The sequence below is a fragment of the Erinaceus europaeus genome, chromosome 1 (assembly GCF_950295315.1).
Source record: "Erinaceus europaeus chromosome 1, mEriEur2.1, whole genome shotgun sequence".
Taxonomy (NCBI): domain Eukaryota; kingdom Metazoa; phylum Chordata; class Mammalia; order Eulipotyphla; family Erinaceidae; genus Erinaceus; species Erinaceus europaeus.
Genome location: NC_080162.1, coordinates 107,632,743 through 107,655,400, shown reverse-complemented (window position 1 = coordinate 107,655,400; position 22,658 = coordinate 107,632,743). Strand labels below are relative to the sequence as shown.

General features: G+C 43.3%; 1 protein-coding gene across 1 annotated transcript in view; it reads right to left on the bottom strand.

The window, feature by feature from the left end:
• Nucleotides 1–22,658, bottom strand: part of DNTT (DNA nucleotidylexotransferase) — a 36,210-nt gene that overhangs the window by 2,543 nt on the left and 11,009 nt on the right. The window contains exons 4-10 of the mRNA XM_007532634.3: nt 21,630–21,800; nt 20,069–20,140; nt 17,991–18,114; nt 15,762–15,894; nt 14,015–14,123; nt 8,341–8,595; nt 346–429 (exon numbers count right to left, since the gene is read on the bottom strand). Coding sequence (XP_007532696.1) covers nt 346–429; nt 8,341–8,595; nt 14,015–14,123; nt 15,762–15,894; nt 17,991–18,114; nt 20,069–20,140; nt 21,630–21,800 — 948 coding nt within the window. The remainder of the gene's footprint in view (nt 1–345; nt 430–8,340; nt 8,596–14,014; nt 14,124–15,761; nt 15,895–17,990; nt 18,115–20,068; nt 20,141–21,629; nt 21,801–22,658) is intronic.

Here is a 22,658-nt window from a genome sequence, read left to right as displayed (position 1 = left end):
GCCCTCTATCCACTGCATTTGAGGATTCTTAGTGCTATTTGTAATGTGATGTGATGTGAACGTGGCAGGAGTTTCCTTGGTTTATTCGTCACAGACACCAAGGAGCTGTCTAACTCTGAATATTCAATGCTGGTCTAGTACTGAGGGTTGTACTAACTCATCATCTTTGAGCTCAAAGTCCCTATGTTGCCTTTCAGGCCAGGTGAGGCTATACACTCCTCAGGGTCTTTCCAGCTGCCTCCACCAGTGACCTGTGGGAATAAGGCTAAGGCAACTGAGCTTGCAGATGAAAACCAGTTCGGGAAGTGCTCAAGGAGCCAGCCTGTTTCAGGGGGACAATCATACCTTTGTCTTGTCATACAGAGCGTGGTTATCCAGCATCATTTTCCGCTCATGTGTGGCAAAGCGCCGGAGGTCCCTCTCAAACTGCTAGAAAAGACATAATCAAAGCAAATTACTATCCAGCTTAGGATGTCTTCAGTACTAAACTTTTAGAGATATCTAATCCCCAATAGTGAAATATGTGTCTTCACGAAATATTCACAATGTGACTTTCTTCCTCAGTCAAGCTCTATGGAGGCAGAGCTCTGTGTACACGTGCACAGACTTGAACTCAGGCCCCACTAATACCCAAGTCCAGTTTGTTTTCCTCATAACAAAATTCCCTCCTCAAACAGTGTTTGAACATAGGTGATGTATGTAAAACGCTCATAGAATCGACAAATGGATCTTGCATACTTTGTATTGGATAGAGACAGAGAAATTGAGAGGGGAGGGGGAGATAGAGAAAAGCACGAGCAGCGCTACTTCACCACTCATGAAGCTTCCCTCCTGCAGGTAGGGGAGGGGTCTTGAACCCACCCAGGTTCTTGTGCATGGCTAAGGAGGCACTCAACCAGGTTGCCACAATCCGGCCCCTGTAAATGGATAGTGCAAGGATGATGTTCCAACAATAACCAGTTCCGGGTCACTTCTGAGAATGTGATAGTGTTGTGTACTGTGTTTGTTTTATTTATTTATTTATTTATTTATTTTTGGAACCCGACTAGTCCTCACATGGTGACCTACTGGTTCTCTCACCACTCAGAGTTATGACCAGCTCTCTGCAGAGTTAGCATCAGGGCGATGGAGCAGGAGGATTTGGATCACAGAAAACAGCAGCGCAGAAGCTCAGCTTCAAGCATCTCATTCACATCGCCTCTCTATTTCATTCTCATTCTCGAAGTTGGTCATTATACTGTACTAGCCTGTCTTCATCAATATTCTCTTTACTTATTCCTCTACTTTTATTATAGCACACTACTGAATAAACATTTTAAAAATGTATCTTCAATGGTATAATGATGCAAAGGTGGCACTCATCTAAAGATGGCTGACAAACCCACACCCAGTCTAGTACATTATTCCCGAGATACCAGGAGAGGGGTAGAGCTTCATTATTTTTTATTACCTTTATTTATTTGATAGAAACAGCCATAAATTGGGAGGAAGGGGTATACAGAGAGGGAGACACCTGCAGCACTGTTTCACCACTTGCAAAGCTTTCCCCCTGCAGATGGGGCTGGGGGGCTTGAACCCAGGTCCTTGCACATTGTAATGTGGGCTCAACCAAGTGCACCACCACCCAGTCCCTTAGATCTTCATTTATTGACAAGTTCATTTATCAGTCAGGTTTCAGGAACAGAACCTGGTCACTGAGGGAGGATTACCTGTACCCTGTACCACTATTAAAAAAAAAAAAAAAAAAAAGGATGAGGAGTGTAGAACCACAGATTCTAGCCTAGAACTTGTCCCTCTGGCTGTCATCACTCAGAAAAAAGCCCAGCTCCTCTGAATTTTGGTTGGCCAAATAGAAGGATGGAGAAAATGTATGATCAACCACCTGGATTCAAACATCATTTTCAGAGATTTTTCAAAAGATAGTGTGTCAGTCTGGGCCACCTGCCCCAGAATGACATCTGAGGGTGCAGGGAGTAAAAACTGAAACCTAAAACAGAGGAAAGGGGAAAAAAAAAAAAAACCTTATGAAAGGAGGACAATGAACGAAATTGTCCTTGAAGTTAATTTTCTTGGTGAAAAGCATCGCTCTGGAAATGAATGTCCTTTCTGCTTGAGATTAGGTGGATGTATGGGACAGTTGCGCCCTCTAGTGGTGAGGACTCATTTTTCTTAGCCTAAGAAAGGTGGGGGGGGGGGAGAGCAAGTAAGCTTTCCAACTGGAAGTCCCTTGTAACAGGTGCGAGTGAGGGAGATAGCAGAGTTAGGCTAAAGCAGATTCTAGGTTCAGTACCTTAACAGATAGCCTCTTCTCCAGCAGCACCCCTCTTTCCAAAACACTTAGAGCTCTGGCAGCCAGGGCTGTGTGAGGAGGCTGCAGAAGGTGGGGTTAGGCAGGCAGTGAAAGGCTCCCTTGGCTCTGCAGTTGCCTGGTGAGAGATATATTCCCGGTTGTGCCAGGCAGTGGTGTACCTGGTTAAGCACAAACACTATAGTGTGCAAGGACCCGTGTTCAAGCCCCTGATCCCCACCTACAGGGGGAAGCTTCACGAGTGGTGTAGCAGAGCTACATGTATCTGTCTCTTTCCCTCTCTGAATTCCCCTCTCCTCTCCATTTTACTCTGTCTCTATCCAATAATAAATAAATAAAAGATATAGTCTTGAATGCTGTTGCTAAGACCTCAGAAGCATTTTCCCATGCACTGGAATGACCATATCTCTCTGTTGGAAAGAAAGAAAAAACCATTGACTCAATAAGTACTTATTGAATACCTATTCGGCTCTGGGTGTTTACAGTCTAAAAGTAAATGGGACAATCATGTCTCTGCTGCTGGGGGTTGGATTCAAGCAGTAACTGAAGAGTCAGTACATGATCTGACCTGTTAAAGGCAGGTGCTGTGTGCAGAGGTGCCTCACAGAGGAGATGGCATTTGAACAAGAACTTGAAGGAGTTAGGCAAGTGGGTTCTGGGGGTTGGAAGGCACTGGAGGCAGGGGAATAGCTAGGACAGAGACTTTTGGATGAGTGATCTGGGCCCCAGTTTAGGAAGAGAGCTGCAGGGAAGGAGTTCAGAGAGGAAAAGGGTGGGAGTAGGAAGACCATGCAGTGCCTCTTCTAAGACATTCATCTTCTACTGTCAGCTGAGAGGGGAATGAATCCCCGTAAGGATTTGAACCAGGGAATGACCTGACTTGGGCTTTCACAGGGTCACTCAGCTAGAGGGGCTGCAGGGGAAACCAACTAGAATGATCATCACAGTGCTCTATGCAATGATACCCTAGGTGTTGTCTGCCAGAGCTTGCTCTGTGCTGGGAGCTGGGCTGGTTTCTTGCTTTATATTGTCTGGTCTGCTCTATTTTTAAAAATTATTATCTTTATTTACTTATTGGAGAGAGACAGCCAAAAATTGAGAGGGGAGAGATAGAGAGGAAAAGAGACAGAGAGAAACCTGCAACACTGCTTCACCATTCGTGAAGCTTTCCCTTTGCTGGTGGGAACTGGGGGCTCAAACCCGAATCCTTGTGCATTGTAGCATATGTGCTCACCCAGGTGTGCCACCACCTAGCCCCTGATCTGCGCTATTACTTCATAGCTTCTAGAGCGAGAGCATGATGCTTCCTCTAAAAGAACAGGTGTTTTTTTTAAAACTATCTTTATTTATTTATTGGATAGAGACAGCCAGAAATTGAGAGGGGGAGGGATGGTAGAAAAAGAAGAGAGACAGAGAGTCACCTGCCACACTGCTTCACCACTTACAAAGCTTTCCCCTAGCAGGTGGGGACTGGGGGTTTGAACCCAGGTCCTTGCACATTGTTATATGTGCACTCAACCAGGTGTGCCACCACCCGACCCCTAAAAGAACAGTTTTAAGTACACAGCTGAACTCAGAATTGTGCTAAGACAAGGACTCTGTCACTCAGTCCTCATTAATTACAATCCTGTGGCAGTGGTGCTGTCATTAGTTGCAGTTTTCAGATGAAGGAAGCCCAGAGAGCATAAGGAAGTAACCAAAGGCCATGTAGCCAGTCATTGATAGAGCCAAGACTCAGACTCCTGAATCCTGAAATTCAAACTTAAAACAAAAATTACTTATTTTTATTGTTTGTTTATTATTGCATAGAGACAGAGAGAATTTGAGAGGGAAGAGGGACATAGAGAGGGAGAGTGACAGAGAGACACCTACAGCCCTACTTCACCACTCTTTAAGCTTTCTCCCTGAAGGTGAGGACCAGGGGCTTGAACCTGGGTCCTTCCTTGTGCACTGAATTGTGTGCACTTAATCATGTGTACCACCACCTGGCCCCAAATTCAGACTTTTTACCCTGAACAGTTCTGCCTTCTGAGAAAGAGAGAGAGAGACTTGTAATTCTTACAGAAAGCCCATGAGATAGAGCATCTGTGTTAGATTCAGAAAGAAAAGTGGACTTCCGGGAGGCGTGGCCATAGACTACAGGGAACAGAAAGAACTCCTCCCCCCAAAACAACAAATATCTACAGTGATAGACCTCATCAAAGCCAGCAACTACAACAGAGACATCTGCAGCCACAGGTGGGTGTTCGTGTGTGTGGGTGGGGCGAGAAGGGGCTCAGGTTGTAGGCGACAGCTCAGTGTCAGTTTGCCTCTATAAATTTAGCTGCACTGCAAGTCACAACAGAGCCGAGATTGGCTCGGGGCTGCTACATGCAGTTGTCACGTTGTGCACCGCAAAAAATCTAGAGGGCTTCATCTTCATTTGATGTCTTTGTAAATATGTGTGTTTCTTATGACAACTTAAGGAAAATGGCAGCATGTATGTATGATACTTTGTAAAGTTAGGGAACGGGTATTATTTGGACTCGAAAAGAAACTGCACCAGACTAGGCACCTGGCCACAGTCTTCCAGGTGTTTCTAGAGGAGTGTGCCTCTTCAACAGCTGACATCGATGTAGACAATAGCCTTGCAAGAGTCTCAACAAAGCAAGCCATGCAGCTAAAAAGCAGAGCTATTTAAAAGAAACAAAATTCATGGTGTATTGCACCAAAGTAAAGGACTCTGGGGTTGGACGGGAGTGTTCAGGTCCTAGAACATGATGGCAGAGGAGGACCTAGGTGAGGGGTTAGTGTGTTGTGTGGAAAACTGAGAAATGTTACACACGTGCCCACTACTATAGTTTACTGTCAGCTGCAAACCATTAATCCCCCTAATAAAGAAAACAAAACATAAAAAAATTCAGAAGGAAACAGGTTTTTTTGTTTTGCTTTGTTTTTAGCTAATAGACTCTGTATCTAGTCCAGAAACTATACTTTATCTGGACAGTGTTATGCTGTCTTAGCTTAATGTATTTCATGGAAGCATTTTATTCAGGATACCCTCAGACCATGGAGACCCCAAGAAGATTTTGTTAGCTTAGCAGATCAGACAATCTGGTCAATTAGCAACCTCAGGCTGCAGTAAAAGCCATGGATAGCTTACATAGTCTTGAGCCTATTGCCCAGCCTTTAGGTAGAAAGACCCAACTGCACTATAAAGTTCTAAACTAGTGCTTATCTCAGTTAGTTGCCTGTATATATCTGGCTGAGAATACATCCCCATTGATTGGTGGCTTCAGCAGTGGTGGGAAGAACTCAGGGGAGCTGAGCCTTGACACAAACCTTGGCTTTACTTTAAAAAAATAATAATAATTGTCTTTATTTATTGGATAGAGACATCCAGAAATCCAGAGGGAAGGGGTTGATAGGGAGAGAGACAACTGCAGCACTGCTTCACCACTTACAGAGCTGTAGGTGGGGACCAGGGACTTGAACCCAGGTCCTTGCACATTGTAATATGCTCAACCATGAGTAACACCACCTGGCTCCCGTATTGATTTAGTTTTTAAACCCTGATGGCAATTTTAGGAGCTGGGTACTACCTCTACTTTAGTCTAGACTGGCAACCAGGTCTTGAAGAAGTTAAATGCTTTGTCACCCATCTAAAAAGTGTCCTTCTAACCAAGTGTCCTTGGTTCCACAGAACCAAGAGCAATAATTTATGGAACTCCAAAAAAAAAAAAAAAAAGGGAACCAAAGTGTGCTTAAAAAAAATTGCCTGAGACTGGGTGGTGGTGCACCTGGTTGAGCGCACATTTTATACTGCACAAGGACCTGGGTTCGAGTCCCCAATCCCCACCTAAAGGGGGAAAGCGCGAGTTGCGAAGCAATACTACAGGTGTCTCTCTGTCTCTCCCTCTCTATCATCCCTTTCCCTCTAGATTCCTGGCTGTCTCTATCCAATAAACAAAATAAAGATAGTAAAATTTTTTAAGACAATTAAAAAAAAACGCCTATCTTGGTGAGAAATAGCATTATAATTATGCAAAGAGACTCTCATGCCTGAGGCTCTAAACTCCCAGGTTCAGTCCTCCCCCCATCCCATTCCTCCCCCCACACACCATAAGCTAGAGATGAACAGTGCTCTGGTTAAAGGGGGGGTGTCTATCTGAAAAAGAAAATAGACAGGAGAGCGATCTGGAGAACTCTCAGAAAACTAGAAATGGACCTACCCTATGACCTGGCAATTCCTCTCCTGGGAATATATCATAAGGAAATAAACATCTTAAAAGACATATGTTCATAGGAGCACAATTTGTAATAGCCCCAAACTGAAAGCAACCCAGGTATCCAACAGCAGATGAGTGGCTGGGAAAATTGTGATCTATATACACAATGAAATACTGCTCAGCTATTTAAATTGGCAAATTCACATTCTTCACTTCATCTTGGATGGAGTTTGAATGAATCATGTTAAGTGAAATAAGCCAGAAAGAGAAGTATGAATATGGGAGGATCTCACTCATGGACAGAAGTTAAGAAATAAGAACAGAAAGGGGAAACACAAAGTAGAGGACTGGGTTTGGTGGATTGCACCAGAGCAAAGGGCTAGGGGTCTGGGGTGCACTTTCAGGTCCTGGTGCATGATGGTGGAGGAGGACCTAGGCTGGAGGTGAGAGAGTTTTTCAGAAAATTGAGAAAATTTACAGATGTGGCAACAATGGTATCTACTGCAAACTATTAATCCCCCAATTCTTTAAAAAAAGGTGTTCTTATGTATTTATACACACACAAACACACACACACACACAAATATATATGGAGAGGGGGTGGAGAATGGACAGAGGACAAACATTTCTGCTGGTATGTCCTAACTGATGAGACCTTGCATGACCTTGAACTTCCTTTAGGAACTCTCCCCTCTCTTAATGGATTCTGTATTTCCCGTTACTAACGTGATATACTGTTGTCTCACCACTCTTTCACCACTCTTTCCAAGATGTATGGATGAAACGTGCCAGCCAGTATTTGGGTCAGAGTGAAGAGTTGATCCAAAAATCACTCTAGCCCACAACAAAGATACTTAACATTTGCAGTTGAGGACAATCCATTTGTATTATGTTATTCCCCCACATGAGACCCACTAAGGACTGATTTTCTCCAAGTAACATTTAGCTAGTTTGTGGCACTGGTGAGAGTGTGGGTGCTTCTCTCAGACACTGTATACTGAAATTTAAACCATGGCTCCCTCCCCTGTGACTATAATGTCACAGAGGCTGGGAGGGGTCTTTTCACATCACTGGCTAAGGGCTTTGCCAACTTCTCATTTCACCTCTGAATCTTGGCAGCCAAGGGAGGTAGCTGAGGTCCTAGCCTCATGTTCCAACTGTGGGGAATGAATTCTTTTTTTTTTTTTTTATAGTGGTGTCTACTCTGCTCTGCTCTGCTCTGCTCTGCTCTGCTCTACTCTATTCTATGTGATCAGAGCACTGCTAAGCCCTGGTTTATGGTGATGTAAGGGATTGAACCTGGAATCTTTGGGGCCTCAAGCCAGGTCAATGAGAATCAGCTAGAAATTTTCTGGAACTCTTAGGCAAGAGGCTCTTGGGGCTGGGCAGTGGTGCACCTGGTTAAGTGCACACAGTACTATGCCCAAGAACCTGGGTTCGAGCCTCTGCTCCACACTTGCAGCAGGGATGCAGATCTGCAGGGTCTTTTATCTCTCCCCTCTCAATTGTTCTCTGTCCTACTGAAAAAAAGGGGGGGGAATGGCCATCAGGAGCAGTGTATTCATAGTGTTGATGCCAAGCTCCAGCAATAGTCTTGGTGGCTAATAAAAATAAATAGTAGTAATAATAACTGTGCTCAGTTAATTGGTGTTACTTGGCCATGTGCAGGTGCTGTGTCTTGGTTTCAGTGTCATGCACTCTTCTCTTCTCCCTGTCACTCTATATCCTCTGTTTCTTCCCTGGGCCTCGGAAGACCTAGCCTGCTTTTGGAGAATGAATGGTGTCCCAGAGACAGGTGTTCACAGGGATACAGGCAGCCCTTACCCGGGAGCCTGTCCAGCCCAGCAGGGCGAAGGCACGCCGCTCGTAGGGGCACATGACCAGGTCCACGCGGATAGCCTTCCAGTTCTTGCCTTCCTGCTGCCCAGTCTTGCTGTTGCCCACACCGTTCACATGCTGGAGGTGCAATTTTAAAATCAGAAAGCACTTTTGAAAGTGATCGAGAGCGTCCACCTTCCTGCTTGGCAGTTTCAACTTTTCAAATGTAGACTCCACGAGGTCATGGTATAAGAGTAACCCCTGAGAATAAACAGAAAGGTCTTTGATGGAAAAGGTTAAGGGTCAGGGATGGTGGTGCTGAGCACACAGCTTACAGTGCACAAGGATCCCAGTTCAAGCCCCCAGTCCTCACCTACAGGGGGAAGTTTCAGGAGTGGTAAGGCAATGCTGCAGGTGCCTCTGCCTCTCTTCCTCTCTGTTTCACCCATCCCTCTCCATTTATTTCTGTCACCGATCCAAAATAAATAAATATGAATAAAACATATTAAAGGGGCCAGGCGGTGGTGCACCTAGTTAAGCATATACATTATAGTGTGCAAGGACCTGGATTCAAGACTCTAGTACGCACCTGTAGGGGGGAAGCTTCACGAGTGGTGAAGCAGGGCTGCAGGTGTCTCTCTGTCTCTTTCTCTCTCTACCTCTTCCTCCTCTCTCAATTTCTCTCTGTCTCTATCCAATAATAAATAAACATATAAACAAATAAATAAAAAATAAAGAGGCCAGCTGTTGATACACATAGTATTAAGCACAGGGACTTGCTCAAGGATCTGAGTTCAAGCCCCCTCTCCCACTTGCAGGGAGAAAGCTTCACAAGCAGCAAAGCAGGTGTTCAGGTGTTTCTCTTTCTTTGTCTTCCCCTCCTCTCTCACTTTCTCTCTGTCCTATCCAATAAAAAATGTAAAAAGGAAACAATGGCTATATATATATATATATACATATATATATATATATACATATATATCCATCCAATATATAAATATATAAATTTAAGAGAACGCCTGCAGTTTTCTGGGCTATTGAAGAAAGGTCTTTAACAAAGGCTTTGCAGACTGTGAGTGTGCTGTGTCCTTGAGCCTGCACAGCTCCAGGAGGAGAGGCAGCTTGCTCTGCAGCAAAGGAATTCAGCAATTAGAGAAAGGCTGAGTCAAGGCTACTTGATGGCAAAGATGCAGAAAACCCTCCTACCCAACAAGGATGATGAGCTGGTGCTGTGCAGCTTGCTTCATCCCATACACAACAAACCCATCATGAAAAAAGGTTGGGCTGTTCCAATGTGACTGTGTTTACTTAGTTCGAGTCTGTTTTATACTGATGGGTGTGCTGACTTATCTCAAAAGGGTCATGGCTATGCACAGAATGACTCTATTTCTAGGGAGAACCTGGAGAATTCTTTCTCTGAGAGATAGTTACTCTGCCTGTCCTAGAGACTAGGGTAAGCAAATGACTGGCATTACTCACTAATGTATTTATTTATTTACTTATTTGTTTGTTTTAGATAGAGGCAGAGAGAGGAAGAGAGAGAATCAAAGAGACCACAGCACCAAAGCATCCTTCCATTCTGTTAGGGTCAGGCTTGAACCTGGGTTGCACACATGGCAAAGCAGCACACTGTCCAAGTGAGCTATATTATTCCACCAGCCCTACTCACTGATGTTTCCTAATTAAAAGTAATGCCCCACAGAGCGGGGCTAGAGAGCATAATGGTTCTGCAAAGAGACTCTCATGTCTGAGGCCCCAAAATCCCAGGTTCAGTCCCCTGCACCACCACCATAAGCCAGAGCTGAGCAGGGCTCTGGTAAAGAAGAAAATAATAGTGATGATGATGATGATGATGATGATGATGATGATGATGATGATGATAAAAGTGATGCCCGCAAGTGGGCATCCTCCATTGATCTGCTCTCAAGGAGTTCCTCACAGCACAGGGCAGGTATGTGGTCAGGAGAACCAGAATTTAAATGACTGTGGAACTTAAGTAGCACCTAACCTCAAAATAACTTAATCACAGGAATTAGGGTAGTGATTTCTTATGCATTATATGGGTCATATATTGACAGATTTCATCATCAACAGAAGTATTCAAAGGATTTGCTCAAATACGTTGTGGGACCCTGACCCTGGAGGCATGAGGAGGTATACACTAGAATTTGGGCTTCTCATAGTTCCCAGAGGCTACTGTTGCTGGTCATCCATGAAGCACATTTTTAAGCATCACTGTTTCCATTAATTATTTAAATTATTAAAAATGTCTCAAGTCTCTTCTGCAACTCCCAACTGGCATCACCAACTAAGGGGAAGGATACTTTTTTATTTTGCTGATCTCTAAAGAGGGGACTCTGCTCTTCAGTGCCTCTCTTGGGGAGGGTGACCAAAAAGAACAGACACCCTTTCTAAGGAAGGGTTGAGAGAAGGCACCAGTTTCAGGAAACATCTCTGGGGGAGCTGGCAAATGCTGCCATTAGCCACACCTAATAATGAGCTGGAGGTTAAAGAACGCAATTCTGCTTTTTAATGAAATGTGCTATTAGTACAGTATAGTAGCAACCTTTTATGGAAATTTGAATTCTGAAGATGTGAAAAGTAAGCTACTAAAGTATTAACTAATCTCATTCAAATTTGGAATGACACCTGCCCCTCCCCCTGAAAGTCTCTCCTCATCTTTGTTAGCTGTGTTTGTACTATTGCCACATGGCCATGACACTAGGATGCCTGACAGACCAGCCAGCCAAGTATGGCAGGGGTTTGTTTTGCATTTTAGGAATGTATCCTTTGAGGAAGAGGCTCCTGTCTGTATCACCAACCTATAGCAAGGCACAGCGTCAGACATGCACACTTGTTCTCTGGCTGGGCTGCCAGTAGGGCCTCTCCATTGGCCTTGAGGTATCTTGTTTCCTTCTCTGGAAATGCCTTTGAAGGTGAAGCACTCTGCTTTCCCCATCAGTACCCACAGAGAGTTCATATGCTTGTGTGTTCTTTCTATTCCTAATAGGAATTGAGACATTCCTGGCAAGACTTCCCTCCCCAGGGTTGGAACAGAGGACTGTCAGGACAAGTGACCTGGGACAAAGATGTGCTCCTCTCGACTTCACCTCTCAAAAAGGAGGAGGCTTGTCACTCAGATGCTTTGAGTCAGGGTCCCCGACCAGGTGCATGGCTAGAATGGAGACCCTGATAATGGGATCCATCTGCAATTTAGTTTCCATTCCCTCAGGGGTCATGAGGTAGTGCATCTGGATAAGCACACAAATTACAGTGTGCAAGAACTTGGGTTCAAGGCCCTGGCCACCACCTGCAGGGGGAAAGCTTCACAAGTGGGGATGCAAGGCTGCAGGTGTCTCTCTGTCTCTTTCCATCTCTCTCCTTCTCAAGTTCTATCCAATAATAAATAACTAAATAAAGAATTAAAAATGTTTCCACTCCCTCTAGCCCCTTTTCACAAGACTCTCCACCCCCTTTGTAAAATTCAAATCTGGTTCTCAAAGTGATTCAAACCTGGTCCTTTTTTCTCCAATGTCTGGCAACACTATCTCAGCAGCTCCATGACCAGGGATATGACCATGCAGAACAGTTAGGGACCCCTATCAAGTCCCACCTTCCCTAGATGAACCAAGACATGCCCACTTTGTTTGTTTGTTTACTGCCACCAGGGTTATCAGTGGGGCTCAGCACCTATAGGATGAATTCACCGCTCCTGGTGACCATTGACTATTTTTCCTCCTTCTCTTCCTCCTCCTCTTCCTCGTCTTCTTTCCTTTCTTTTTTGATTAGATAGGACAGATAGAAATTGAGAGGGGAGAAGGAGAGAATGAGAGACACCCATGTATTGTGCTGTCTGGCTGTGAGGCCTTTTCACCTTTCCTGATGGAGTAGAGCAGTGTGGCCCACCCCGCAGTAGCAAACCCTTGCTCCTTTTACCTTTCCCTGGCCTGGCCCCATTGCATTCATTTTCAAAGCTGCTGGTTGCCTGGGCTCTGGCTCCTGAGTTGGACAGGTAGTGCTTGGGATGGCCTTAGAAGGGAATTTATCTTGCATTCCCAAGATGGACCTTCAGTTCCTAGACTCCAGGCTCTAGAGTTGTTTTTCAATAGTTGTTGAAGGAGGCCAGGCTGTGGCATACCTGCTTAAGAGCACATATCACTATGCACGAGGACCCAGGTTCAAGCCTCTGCTCCCCACCTGCAGGGGGGAAGCTTCATAAGTGGTGAAGCAGGTCTGCAGGTGTCTCTCTTTCTCTCCCTCTCTTTATCTCCTTGTGTTCTCTCAATTTCTCTCTATTCTATCTAATAAAAATTAGAATAAAAAAGAAAAGGAAAAAATGGCTGTGGGAGCAGTGGATTTGTTGGAGGCAACAAAACAAAAAATATGTATAGTTGTTTCTCTTTGTTGTTTCAGGAAGGGTCTTTGTGTCCCCTATTATTCCTTGGCTACACCTCCCAGAAATCCCAGAGTTGTTTTTCTTTATTTCTCTTAAAAAATAGTTTATTTATTAGTGATAAAGGAGGAGAGAGAGAAAGAACCAGAAATCACTCTGGTACATGTCCTGCTGGGGATCAAACCTAGTACCTCATGCTTGAGAGTTCAATGCCCTATCCACTGTGCAATCCTCCCAGGATATGTTTTCCTTTAAATTTTTTTTATTTTAATTTATTTTTTATTGAATAAGAAGAAATTGAGAGGGGAGGGGGATAGAGAGAGGCAGAGAGATTGAGAGAGAGAGAGACCTACAGCTTTGCTTCACTACTTGTGAAGCTTCCTCCCTGCAGGTGGGGACCAGGGACTTGAACCCAGGTCCTTGCACACTGTAGTGTGTGTGCTTAACTAGGTGCACCATGGCCTGGCCCCCTCAGAGTTGTTTCCCTAGCTTTTCTTTATCACTTTCTTGACGTATTCTCTCTGATCTATTGGGGGGGGGGCGAGGGAGTTTGGCTCAACCCACAGATGCTAGACCACTGAGAAAGTATCAGAAAAACACCAGCCTCCTCAGCTCCCGCAGACCTATGAGTCCCTGGGAGGGGCCTCTGGTCTCTTTAGGAATTGGGGTTCTCACTAGAGTACCACAGTGGAAGTCAGGACCTTTCTGGAATCTCCAGCGACAGGGTCATTCTTAGCTCCCTATGCAGGGCAAAAGTGGCCTGGCAAGTCTCACCACAGTGGGTTGGGGCTTCTGAGCCCTGCTCTTCTCTAGGCCTAGTTCACCCTCCTCAGTTCTTTCTTGCCAACTCAGCACAAAGTCAAAGTGCTCATAGACCAGTGTCAAGTTCGGGATACTACTATACCCCGTGCACCAACTTTTCCAGTCTTGGCAGTCCTGCTATGCCCCAGTATACACCTCTGAGATGTTCACAGTACACACTCTCCATTTGTTTAGGTTTCAGCAGACCTGCATGCCCAGTGCAGAGAGATACAGCCACCCTTGAACCCTGTGGCAATAGGTAAAGTGTGTGTGTATCAAAAAGTTACATCAAGACAGCATGAACTCCAGGACACCAAACAGGGCTCATTGTGTGTCATGTGACATTGTATAAGCTGGTACAGATTGTCAGGAATCAGACAGACAGTCTTCACACAGTGGTGAAGTAGACAGTTTGTGAAATTCAACAGTGTTAGTATAATACTTGCATGTCCCAACATCTATTAATAATTTGATCTCTTGTCTTACCTTCCTCTCCCAGAAGTTTATCACCTTAGGTAAAAGTTGCTGCTCTTCTTCCTCTGTTGCCCCTGGGCTGGTAATTAAGAAATCAACATCATGCCCCAATTTCTTGCCTCTGATTAAAAATAAAAATAATAAGAAGCAAATTAGATTTTAAACACTTGGCTTTTAGAAACCACTTTTATTCCTGTGCCCATTAAGTTACAAAATTCTCATGATTTTCTTTCATTCATTCATTCATTTTATTGTCACCAGGGTTATTGTTGGGGCTTGGTGCCTACATGACAAATCCACTACTTCTAGTGACCATTTTTCAATTTTTACATTTTTTCTTTCTTTTTTCCCCCTTTCTTTAATTCAATAGGACAGAGAAAAATTGAAAGGCTGGTGCTGGGTGGTGGCGCACCCGGTTGAGCACGTGTTAGAATGCTCAAGGACCCAAGTTTGAGCCCCCAGTCTTCCCCTGCAGGGGGAAAGCTTTACAAGTGGTGAAGCAGGGTTGTAGGTGTGTCTCTTTCTCTCTCCCTCTCTATCGCCCCCTTCCCTCTTGATTTCTGGCTGTCTCTACCCAATAAATAAATAAAGATAATCAAAACATTTTAAATAAAAATATTGAAAGGGGAGTCAGGCTGTAGCTCAGTGGGTTAAGTGCAGGTGGCGCAAAGCACAAGGACTGGAGTAAGGATCCCGGTTCAAGGCCCGGCTCCCCACCTGCAGGGGAGTCGCTTCACAGGCAGTGAAGCAGGTCTGCAGGTGTCTATCTTTCTCTCCCTCTCTCTGTCTTCCCCCTCCTCTCTCCATTTCTCTCTGTCCTATCCAACAACAACAATAATAATAAAACAACAAGGGCAATAAAAGGGAATAAATAAATAAATAATAAATTTAAAAAATATATTGAAAGGAGAAGGGAGATAGAAAGAGAGAGAGCGCTTAGAGAGCAACATCTGCAGCACTGCTTCACCACTTGTGAAGCCCCCTCCACCCCACTGTAGCTAGAGACCAGGGGCTCGTCCCTCGTGCATGGTGATTTGGTCATTTACACATGCCACTGGTGTACCACCAAGCACTAAGCTCTAAAACTCTAGTAGGAAAAGCATTTATATGCACAAATTGTTGCATTGATTTTTTTTTCTAATTTATTTGTTACTGGATAGAAACAGAAAGAAATTGAGAAGAGAGAGGGATACAGAGAGGGCAAGAGACAGGGAGACACCTACTTGCATAAGACAACACTTGTGAAGCTTTCCCCCTATAGGTGGGAACTAGGGCCTTGAACCTGGATCCTTGCACACTGTAGTGTGTGTGCTTAACCAGGTGCAACACCACCTGGCCCCCAAATTATTGCAGGGGGAAAGCTTCACAAGTGGCAAAGCAGAGCTGCAGGTGTCTCTGTCTCTCTCCCTCCCTATCGCCCCCTCTCCCTCTTGATTTCTTTCTCTCTATATCCATAAAGAAATCGATCAATAAATACATAAATAAATATTTAAAAACTGTCATCCAGGTGATCATTTGACTAGTCAGCCTAAGCAGAAGGGTCAGACTGAGCAATGTCACAGAAGCAAGAAAGCTCTGTGTGTGTGCAGAGAATGACCAGCCGTTTGGGGATGCTGGAGTTTATAAAACACAAGGAGCAGGAACAGAGACTACAGACTGGCTCCAGATCCCCAAAGACTTGTTATACCATGTTCAAAAGCCTGTGCAAGACATTGCAATCCGTAGAACAGGGAAAGCAAAAGCAATCCTTGTGACTTACCTCCGGAATCCTCCTGTCATGGTGACCATGGCATCAGGCAGAAATGCCCAGACAGCCTCTTGAACCAATACACTGACTGCATCTGCTTCTGCCTTGGCCACACAGCTGACAAGGTCTTCATAGTAGAGAAATCCTAGGAAGCCATTGGACAGGTCAGTGGAGTAACACACCTCATGTGAAATAACCAGACCTTAGTGGAAGGGGGTTCTGTCCCCAGATAGAACTAGGATGAACACTTCCTAACGGAGTGAGTAGCCTGTGTTGGCTCAATAGTGAATGTTCAGTTAACAAAGACTTGCCATGTTCTGACAGAGAGGCCGCCAAATTGCAGACACTACCTTGACACTATCCTGGCTTCACTGGGCAGACAACCTCACCAATGTGTCCTGAGACCCCACTTCCCCAGAGTCCTAACCCACTAGGGAAAGATAGAAACAGGATGGACTCACCTGTCAATGTCTGTGTGCAGGAGAAAAGCAACTAAAGAATCCAGATCTCCCACGTTCTGTACCCCATAGAGATCTTTAGTTCATACTGCCAGAGGGATAAAGAATAGGGAAGCTTCCAATGGAGGGAATGGGACATGGAACTCTGGTGGTGGGAACTGTGTGGAATTGTACCCCTGTTATCTTACAATATTGTTAATCATTACTAAATCACTAAGAAAAAATTCAAAAATTTAAAGAGGCAGGTCAACAAACAGTGCAAGCTGATTTATTCTAGATAAAGGGATGACAACAGTGCAGAGTGCCTTTGGAACCTCCATAAAAATCCAGCAGGCCTCCAGTTGAGGGGCTGGGGTATGGAACTCTAGTGGTGGGAATTGTGTGGAATTATACCCCTTTTACTCTATGGTCTTGTCGATCATTATTTAATCAATATTTCAAAAAATGGTTTAAAAAAAGGGTTTTGGGAGGCTTTTAGGTCAGTTGGAAGAGATATATCAATCAAGGTATGGGGGAAATGCTGAAAGCTCCCCTTTGCTAGAATGCTACTCTCCCTGATCTCTTGATTAATAAATGTCTTCCAACTGACTCTTCCTGGTTATGTGTCTGTATTAAGTCAATGGACTAGTTAGCAGACATATTTTCTCAATTCTGTGAATCTCTGGAAATTAACTCAAACCTAAAGAGAGGTCAGCAGAGAAGCAATTAGAGAAGCCAGAACTCCCAACTTCTGCACTCCATAAAGAATTTTAGTTCATACTCCCAGAGAGGGAAGATGACCAGAGGGCTCTGAACTCCAACTTCATCAGGACCCAGAGAGAGAAGAGGAAAAAAGGACATTCAGAAGTGGCAGTGGGTGTAGGTTTGACTTGGAGGGGAGGAGACCAAGGAATACATAAGAATATATGTAGAGGGGGCCAGGCAGTAGCGCAGTGGGTTAAGCGCAGGTGGCACAAAGCGCAAGGACTGGCACAAGGACCCCGGTTCAAGCCCCCGGCTCCCCACTTGCAGGAGAGTCGCTTCACAGGTGGTGAAGCAGGTCTGCAGGTGTTTATCTTTCTCTCCTCCTCTCTGTCTTCCCCTCCTCTCTCCATTTCTCTTTGTTCTATCCAACAACTAAGACAGCAATAACAACAATAATAATAACCACAACAGCGATAAACAACAAGGGCAACAAGGGAAAAAATAGCCTCCAGGATCAGTGAGTTCATAGTGCAGGCACCAAGCCCCAGCAGTAACCCTGGAGACGAAAAAAAAAAAAAAAAAAAAAGAATGTATGTAGACAGAGAATACTGTCTCATATCTGTGACCTCGGGAGGGCTAGTGCAGTTTCCAATGAAGGGAGTTGGGACTCGGAACTCTGGTGGTGGGAATGTTGTGAAGTTATACCCTTATTTTCCTATAATTTTGTAGATCAATATTAAATCACTAATAAAAATAAAAAACAAACCTCTGATTTATAGTTGGTTAGAAACACAGGTTATAATCTTGGCTTGTGAATAGCACTGGAAGTTAACTGTGATCTTAGGATACTTAGCCCCTTAACCTGTGGAATCTGATAGGCTAGATAGTGCTGGAATTGAGTTAAATTGTAGGGTATCAGCTGGTGTCAGAAAAGTTGCATGTGTCTGGAAACCCTCCCTCTGCCTTGGAAATTACACCTAAGGGCCTTTTTTTCAGAAGCCAAGCAAGTAATCCTATTTGCAAAGATTGGAGTCAAAATTCAGTTGACATTGAGCTCTACCACCATCTGACCAGTCCATAGCAATAAGAGACAATTTACCTGCTTTTTGCATTCTTGTTAATTTCAGGGTTTTGTCTGACATTATTTTATTCAGGGTTCTGAAGCCCATCCTGAACCACTTCTCTGATGTCTTCAGTCCCACTCCAAATACAGAAGTAAAGAGCTAAAAGGTAGAGAAAAGTATGCCTTTAGTTTCTAACATAATCACTGTGACAATGAAATCACTCTTTCCACGGTCATATGAGTGCATATGGAGTTCTGGTGGTGTGAATTGTATGGAGTTGTACCCCTCTTATCCTATGGTTTTTGTCAGTGTTTCCTTTTTATAAATAAAATAAGTATAAGCATGTCTCTAACTCTGAGTATTGATATAAAGGATGCCGATGATAACTTTTTAGAGGTGTTTTTGTTTCACAAAAGATTTTTCTAACACATGGCATCACTAAATGAAATGAACAGGCAGGTTCTGACATCTGTATAGAGCTTCACTCTAAAGCTGGTAGTGGGATTATCTTGCTTTCAGAGAGTGGCCAAAGTTAACCCTACTGCGACTCCCTTTGCCAAGTGTTCTCACACAGACTGGTGCTGAGTATTTTCCCTCCCCATCTAGAGAGGGATTCCTAGGGAGGTGGTTTAGATTCTCCACTATGTCACAGCTGCTTACTACCAGAGCCCAGACTCAAATCTAGCCCGTCAACACTTGGAGCCTGGGCTCATGTTCTCACTACCTTTTAGGTCTATGCATCACTTTAAAACAATTTTTTTTATGGGGCTGGGTGGTGGCACACCTGGTTGAATGCACATGTTACAATTCTCAAGGACCCAGGTTCGAGCCCCTGGTCCCCACCAGCAGGGGGAAAGCTTTGCAAGTGTTGAAGCAGGGCTGCAGGTGTCTCTCTGTCTTTCTCCCTCTCTGTCTCCCCCTCCCCTCTTGATTTCTAGCTGCCTCTAGCCAATAAATAAATAAAGATAATAAAAATAATATAAACAAAACAAAACATAGAAAAAAACCTTTAAATTTTTATTATCTTTATTTATTGGATAAAGACAGCCAGAAATCAAGAAGGAAGGGATGATAGGGAGAAAGACAAGCTTTGCAAGTGGTGAAGCAGTATTGCAGGTATCTCTCTTTCTCTCTCCCTTCATGTAGGGATTAGTTTCCTCATGAGACACACCAGAGAGCTTGTCTGAATCTCCCTGCTATGTGACCACGCATTGAAGAATGGACTTTCTTTTTTCTTCACCATGAATAAAACTAGGGATTTTACTCTTGTTCCTTCTTTTTGTTTTTAGATACAGAGAGGCAGAGAGAGAAAGAGTGAAAGTGTACACAGGACCAAAACTTCCTTCTATGTGTTGGGGTCTGGGCTTGAATGTAAATTGTACACATGCTGATTAACACACTATTCAAGTGAGCAATTTTCTTGACCAAAACATTTTTTTCTGTAAATGAACACAAGTTATTTATATGTTCATAAATAAGAATTTATTCTGCATAACCGAATCTTCAGTCAAAGAAGTATGGAAACAACCACAGGGGGAAATACAGTATGCAGTAAGGTATTAACTGAAATACTACAAAAAAATTAACATGGTGGGAACATGGTAGAGTGGGCAGATAGACTTCATAAATATATTTTAAATTGTTTTTGTTAACAGTGATATAGAAACAATCATTGTAAAGCATTAACTGAGGGTTGCAATGAGCAAGTTGCCAGGGCAAGTATAAACAAAGAAGACCTCTTTGCCTGTGGGGTATAATGCTATTAATTTTTTTTGGCTCTATATGTTTTTTTTTTTGAAAAATGGATTTTCTACAAGCCAGGAAGAGAACACTAACCAGAACATGACTTTTCTAACAGCATAAACTGAAATTTTCAGCCTCTAACAGTGTGAGGAAGCGAGTATTGTTTATTTAAGCCATCTAGTCTATGACATTTTGCTATAACACAAGATAACTAAAACAACTTTCTAGCATAAACAATATAATTGTTTTTGTTAACAGTGATATAGAAACAATCATTGTAAAGCATTAATTGAGGGTTGCAATGAGCAAGTTTTCAGGGCAAGTATAAAGAAATATCTTCACTAAAGACTAAAAAATATATATCACTTACTTTGAAGGACTGGTATCTTTCATCATTTAATATTGCTTTAACTTCAGAACTTTCTCCATCTTCAATAATTTCCTACACGAACAGTTGAAAAACACTTTAAATTAATGATGTTGGGCAGTAACAGAGAATCTCAAGTTCAAGGATCAAGAACATTCAATTCCCACAGGATGCACACTTGTTGCATGTAGGATGCTCCCTTCACTGGTCTGCAGAAAACAAGATACTTCCCTGAAACCTATAAAATCTCAGGGCACCATATACCAAGTATGGCTTTGATAACCTCAGGGTTCCAGTTACAGAACACCAAATCAGATCATTCGCTGACAAAAGTATATGTTAATATTTTGATACTTTTCAATGGATATGGACTTGCTGAAGCAAGAAGCCATTTTATATAAACAGGTTCATTCTTGACCCACTGAAAGTCAACCCAAATTAATCCCTTAGTATATCTAGTTCAAGTAAAAGACTCTGGGGTGGATGGGAGGGGGTTCAGGTCCTGGAACATGATGGCAGAGGAGGACCTAGTGGGGGTTGTATTGTTATGTGGAAAACTGATAATGTTATGCATGTATAAACTATGGTATTTCACTGTTGACTGTAAACCATTAATTCCCAATAAATAAATAAATAAAGATATATATATATATATATATAGCTGAGAGTCACTTCATTTTTTAAAGATTTTATTTACTTATTTATTTTTGAGAAAGAACCAGACATCACTCTGGTACATGTACTACCAGGGACTGAACTTGGGATCTCATGGTTGAGAGTTTGATGCTTTATCCACTATACTACCGCCCGGACTTTATTTTTTCTAAATAAAGTCGGCATTATTTTCCTTGCATAATTCACCTTGCACTTAACTGTATTGAAACTTACCTCCTGGTGAAATTAGACTTTCTGGAGCATCTTTAACCATTATTAAATAGATGTCAATGCCCATTCTTTGCTCTCTTTTCTGAAACCCATGCAGAGAGGCAGAATCAACTCCACTGTATGTCACACCCACTACCAATGTCCTCAGAGTGGACATGAGGCCCCTCATACAGCTTATGTTTGTAGTCAGACCATCCCTCACTGTGGACTCTCTAGGTCACTTGAATGTTTCACTGTGATCAACGGTAATAAGGGAGAGTTCTTTTATCACTAGCCAGATCCATCTGTTATAATGTGTATGTGATGTGGGAATATGGGATATATATCTGGGTCTAGATATAGCTAGGTCTTCCTATATTTACATCTATTTATCTATGCAGAGAAACAAAAATAAGTCATAAACACCACATCTACAGAGATGACTGGAAAATCTATCTGCTGGGGGCCAGGCGATGGTGCACCTGGTTAAGTGCACAAGGACCCAGCTTCAAGCCTTTGGTCCCCACCTACAGGGAGAAAGTTTCACAAGTGGTGAAGTAGTGTTGCAGGTGTCTTCTCTGTCTCTTTCCTCCTTTATCAATAATAAATAAATATATTTTTTAAAAAGAAAATCTATTAGCTGAACTCCTCTCTCCCTCCTTCTACTCTTAAGTCACGACAAGCCACATTTCACCCTTACCTCTATGACACACTTTGCTTTGTCCCCCAGACAGGGAATTCCTTTAGTGTCTTTCATACTGATGATGGTGAAAGGCAGGGATTTCAGGACAGAAGCTGCTCTCATAAATGCCACGCAAGAGACTTCGTTTTCTCGAAACTCATGATTTTCAGCCAGTATGTCTAAGGCATCCTGAAGAAGAGAACCAGATGAGAGCAACTTGGTCTCTTTTTGTCCCTGAGACAGTGAATGCTATGAAATGCTTTTTAAATTTTTATTGTATTATCTTTATTTATTGGACAGACACAGCCAGAAATTGAGATGGCAGGAGGAGATAGAGAGAGAGAGAGAGAGAGAGACTTGCAGCCCTGCTTTACCACTCAGGTGGGGACTGGGAGCTCAAAGCTGGGTCCTTGCACATTAGAGCATGTGCAATCAACCAGGTGCACCACCACCCAGCCCGCCTGACTGCTTCTCTGAAGTCCGCTATGACTTTTCACCCATCCTTTGTGAGACAAAAGTAATTTTAATTGAAAAGACAGGTACAGAGGGGTCAGGTGGTGGCACTCCCAGTAGATTTGCGGATTCATCATGCAGGCATCAAGTCCCAGCAAATGTTGGTGGCAATATGGAGAAAGAGGAACAAGGGTGGGAATGCAAATTGGTCTAACCTTTGTGGGAATTAGTCTGAGACTTCTCAGATAACTGGAAATGAACCTAACTTAAGACCCAGCAATTCCTCTCATGGGGATATATCCAAAGGAAACAAACATATGCATCTGAAGAGATCTCTGTTCATAGCAGAACAATTTTTAATAGCCCAATCTCAGAAACAACCAACATATCTAATGACAGATGAGTGCTAAGAAAGTTGTGGTATATATCATCAGTGGAATACCACTCAGCTATCAAAAATGATTAAGTCATCTCCTTTTCTTCATTGTGGATGGGACTTGAAGATATGATGGTAAGTGAGTATCCATCAAAAAGAGAAGGACAGATACTAGATGATTTCACTTAAAAGTGAAACTAAAGAAAATAAACCTGAAA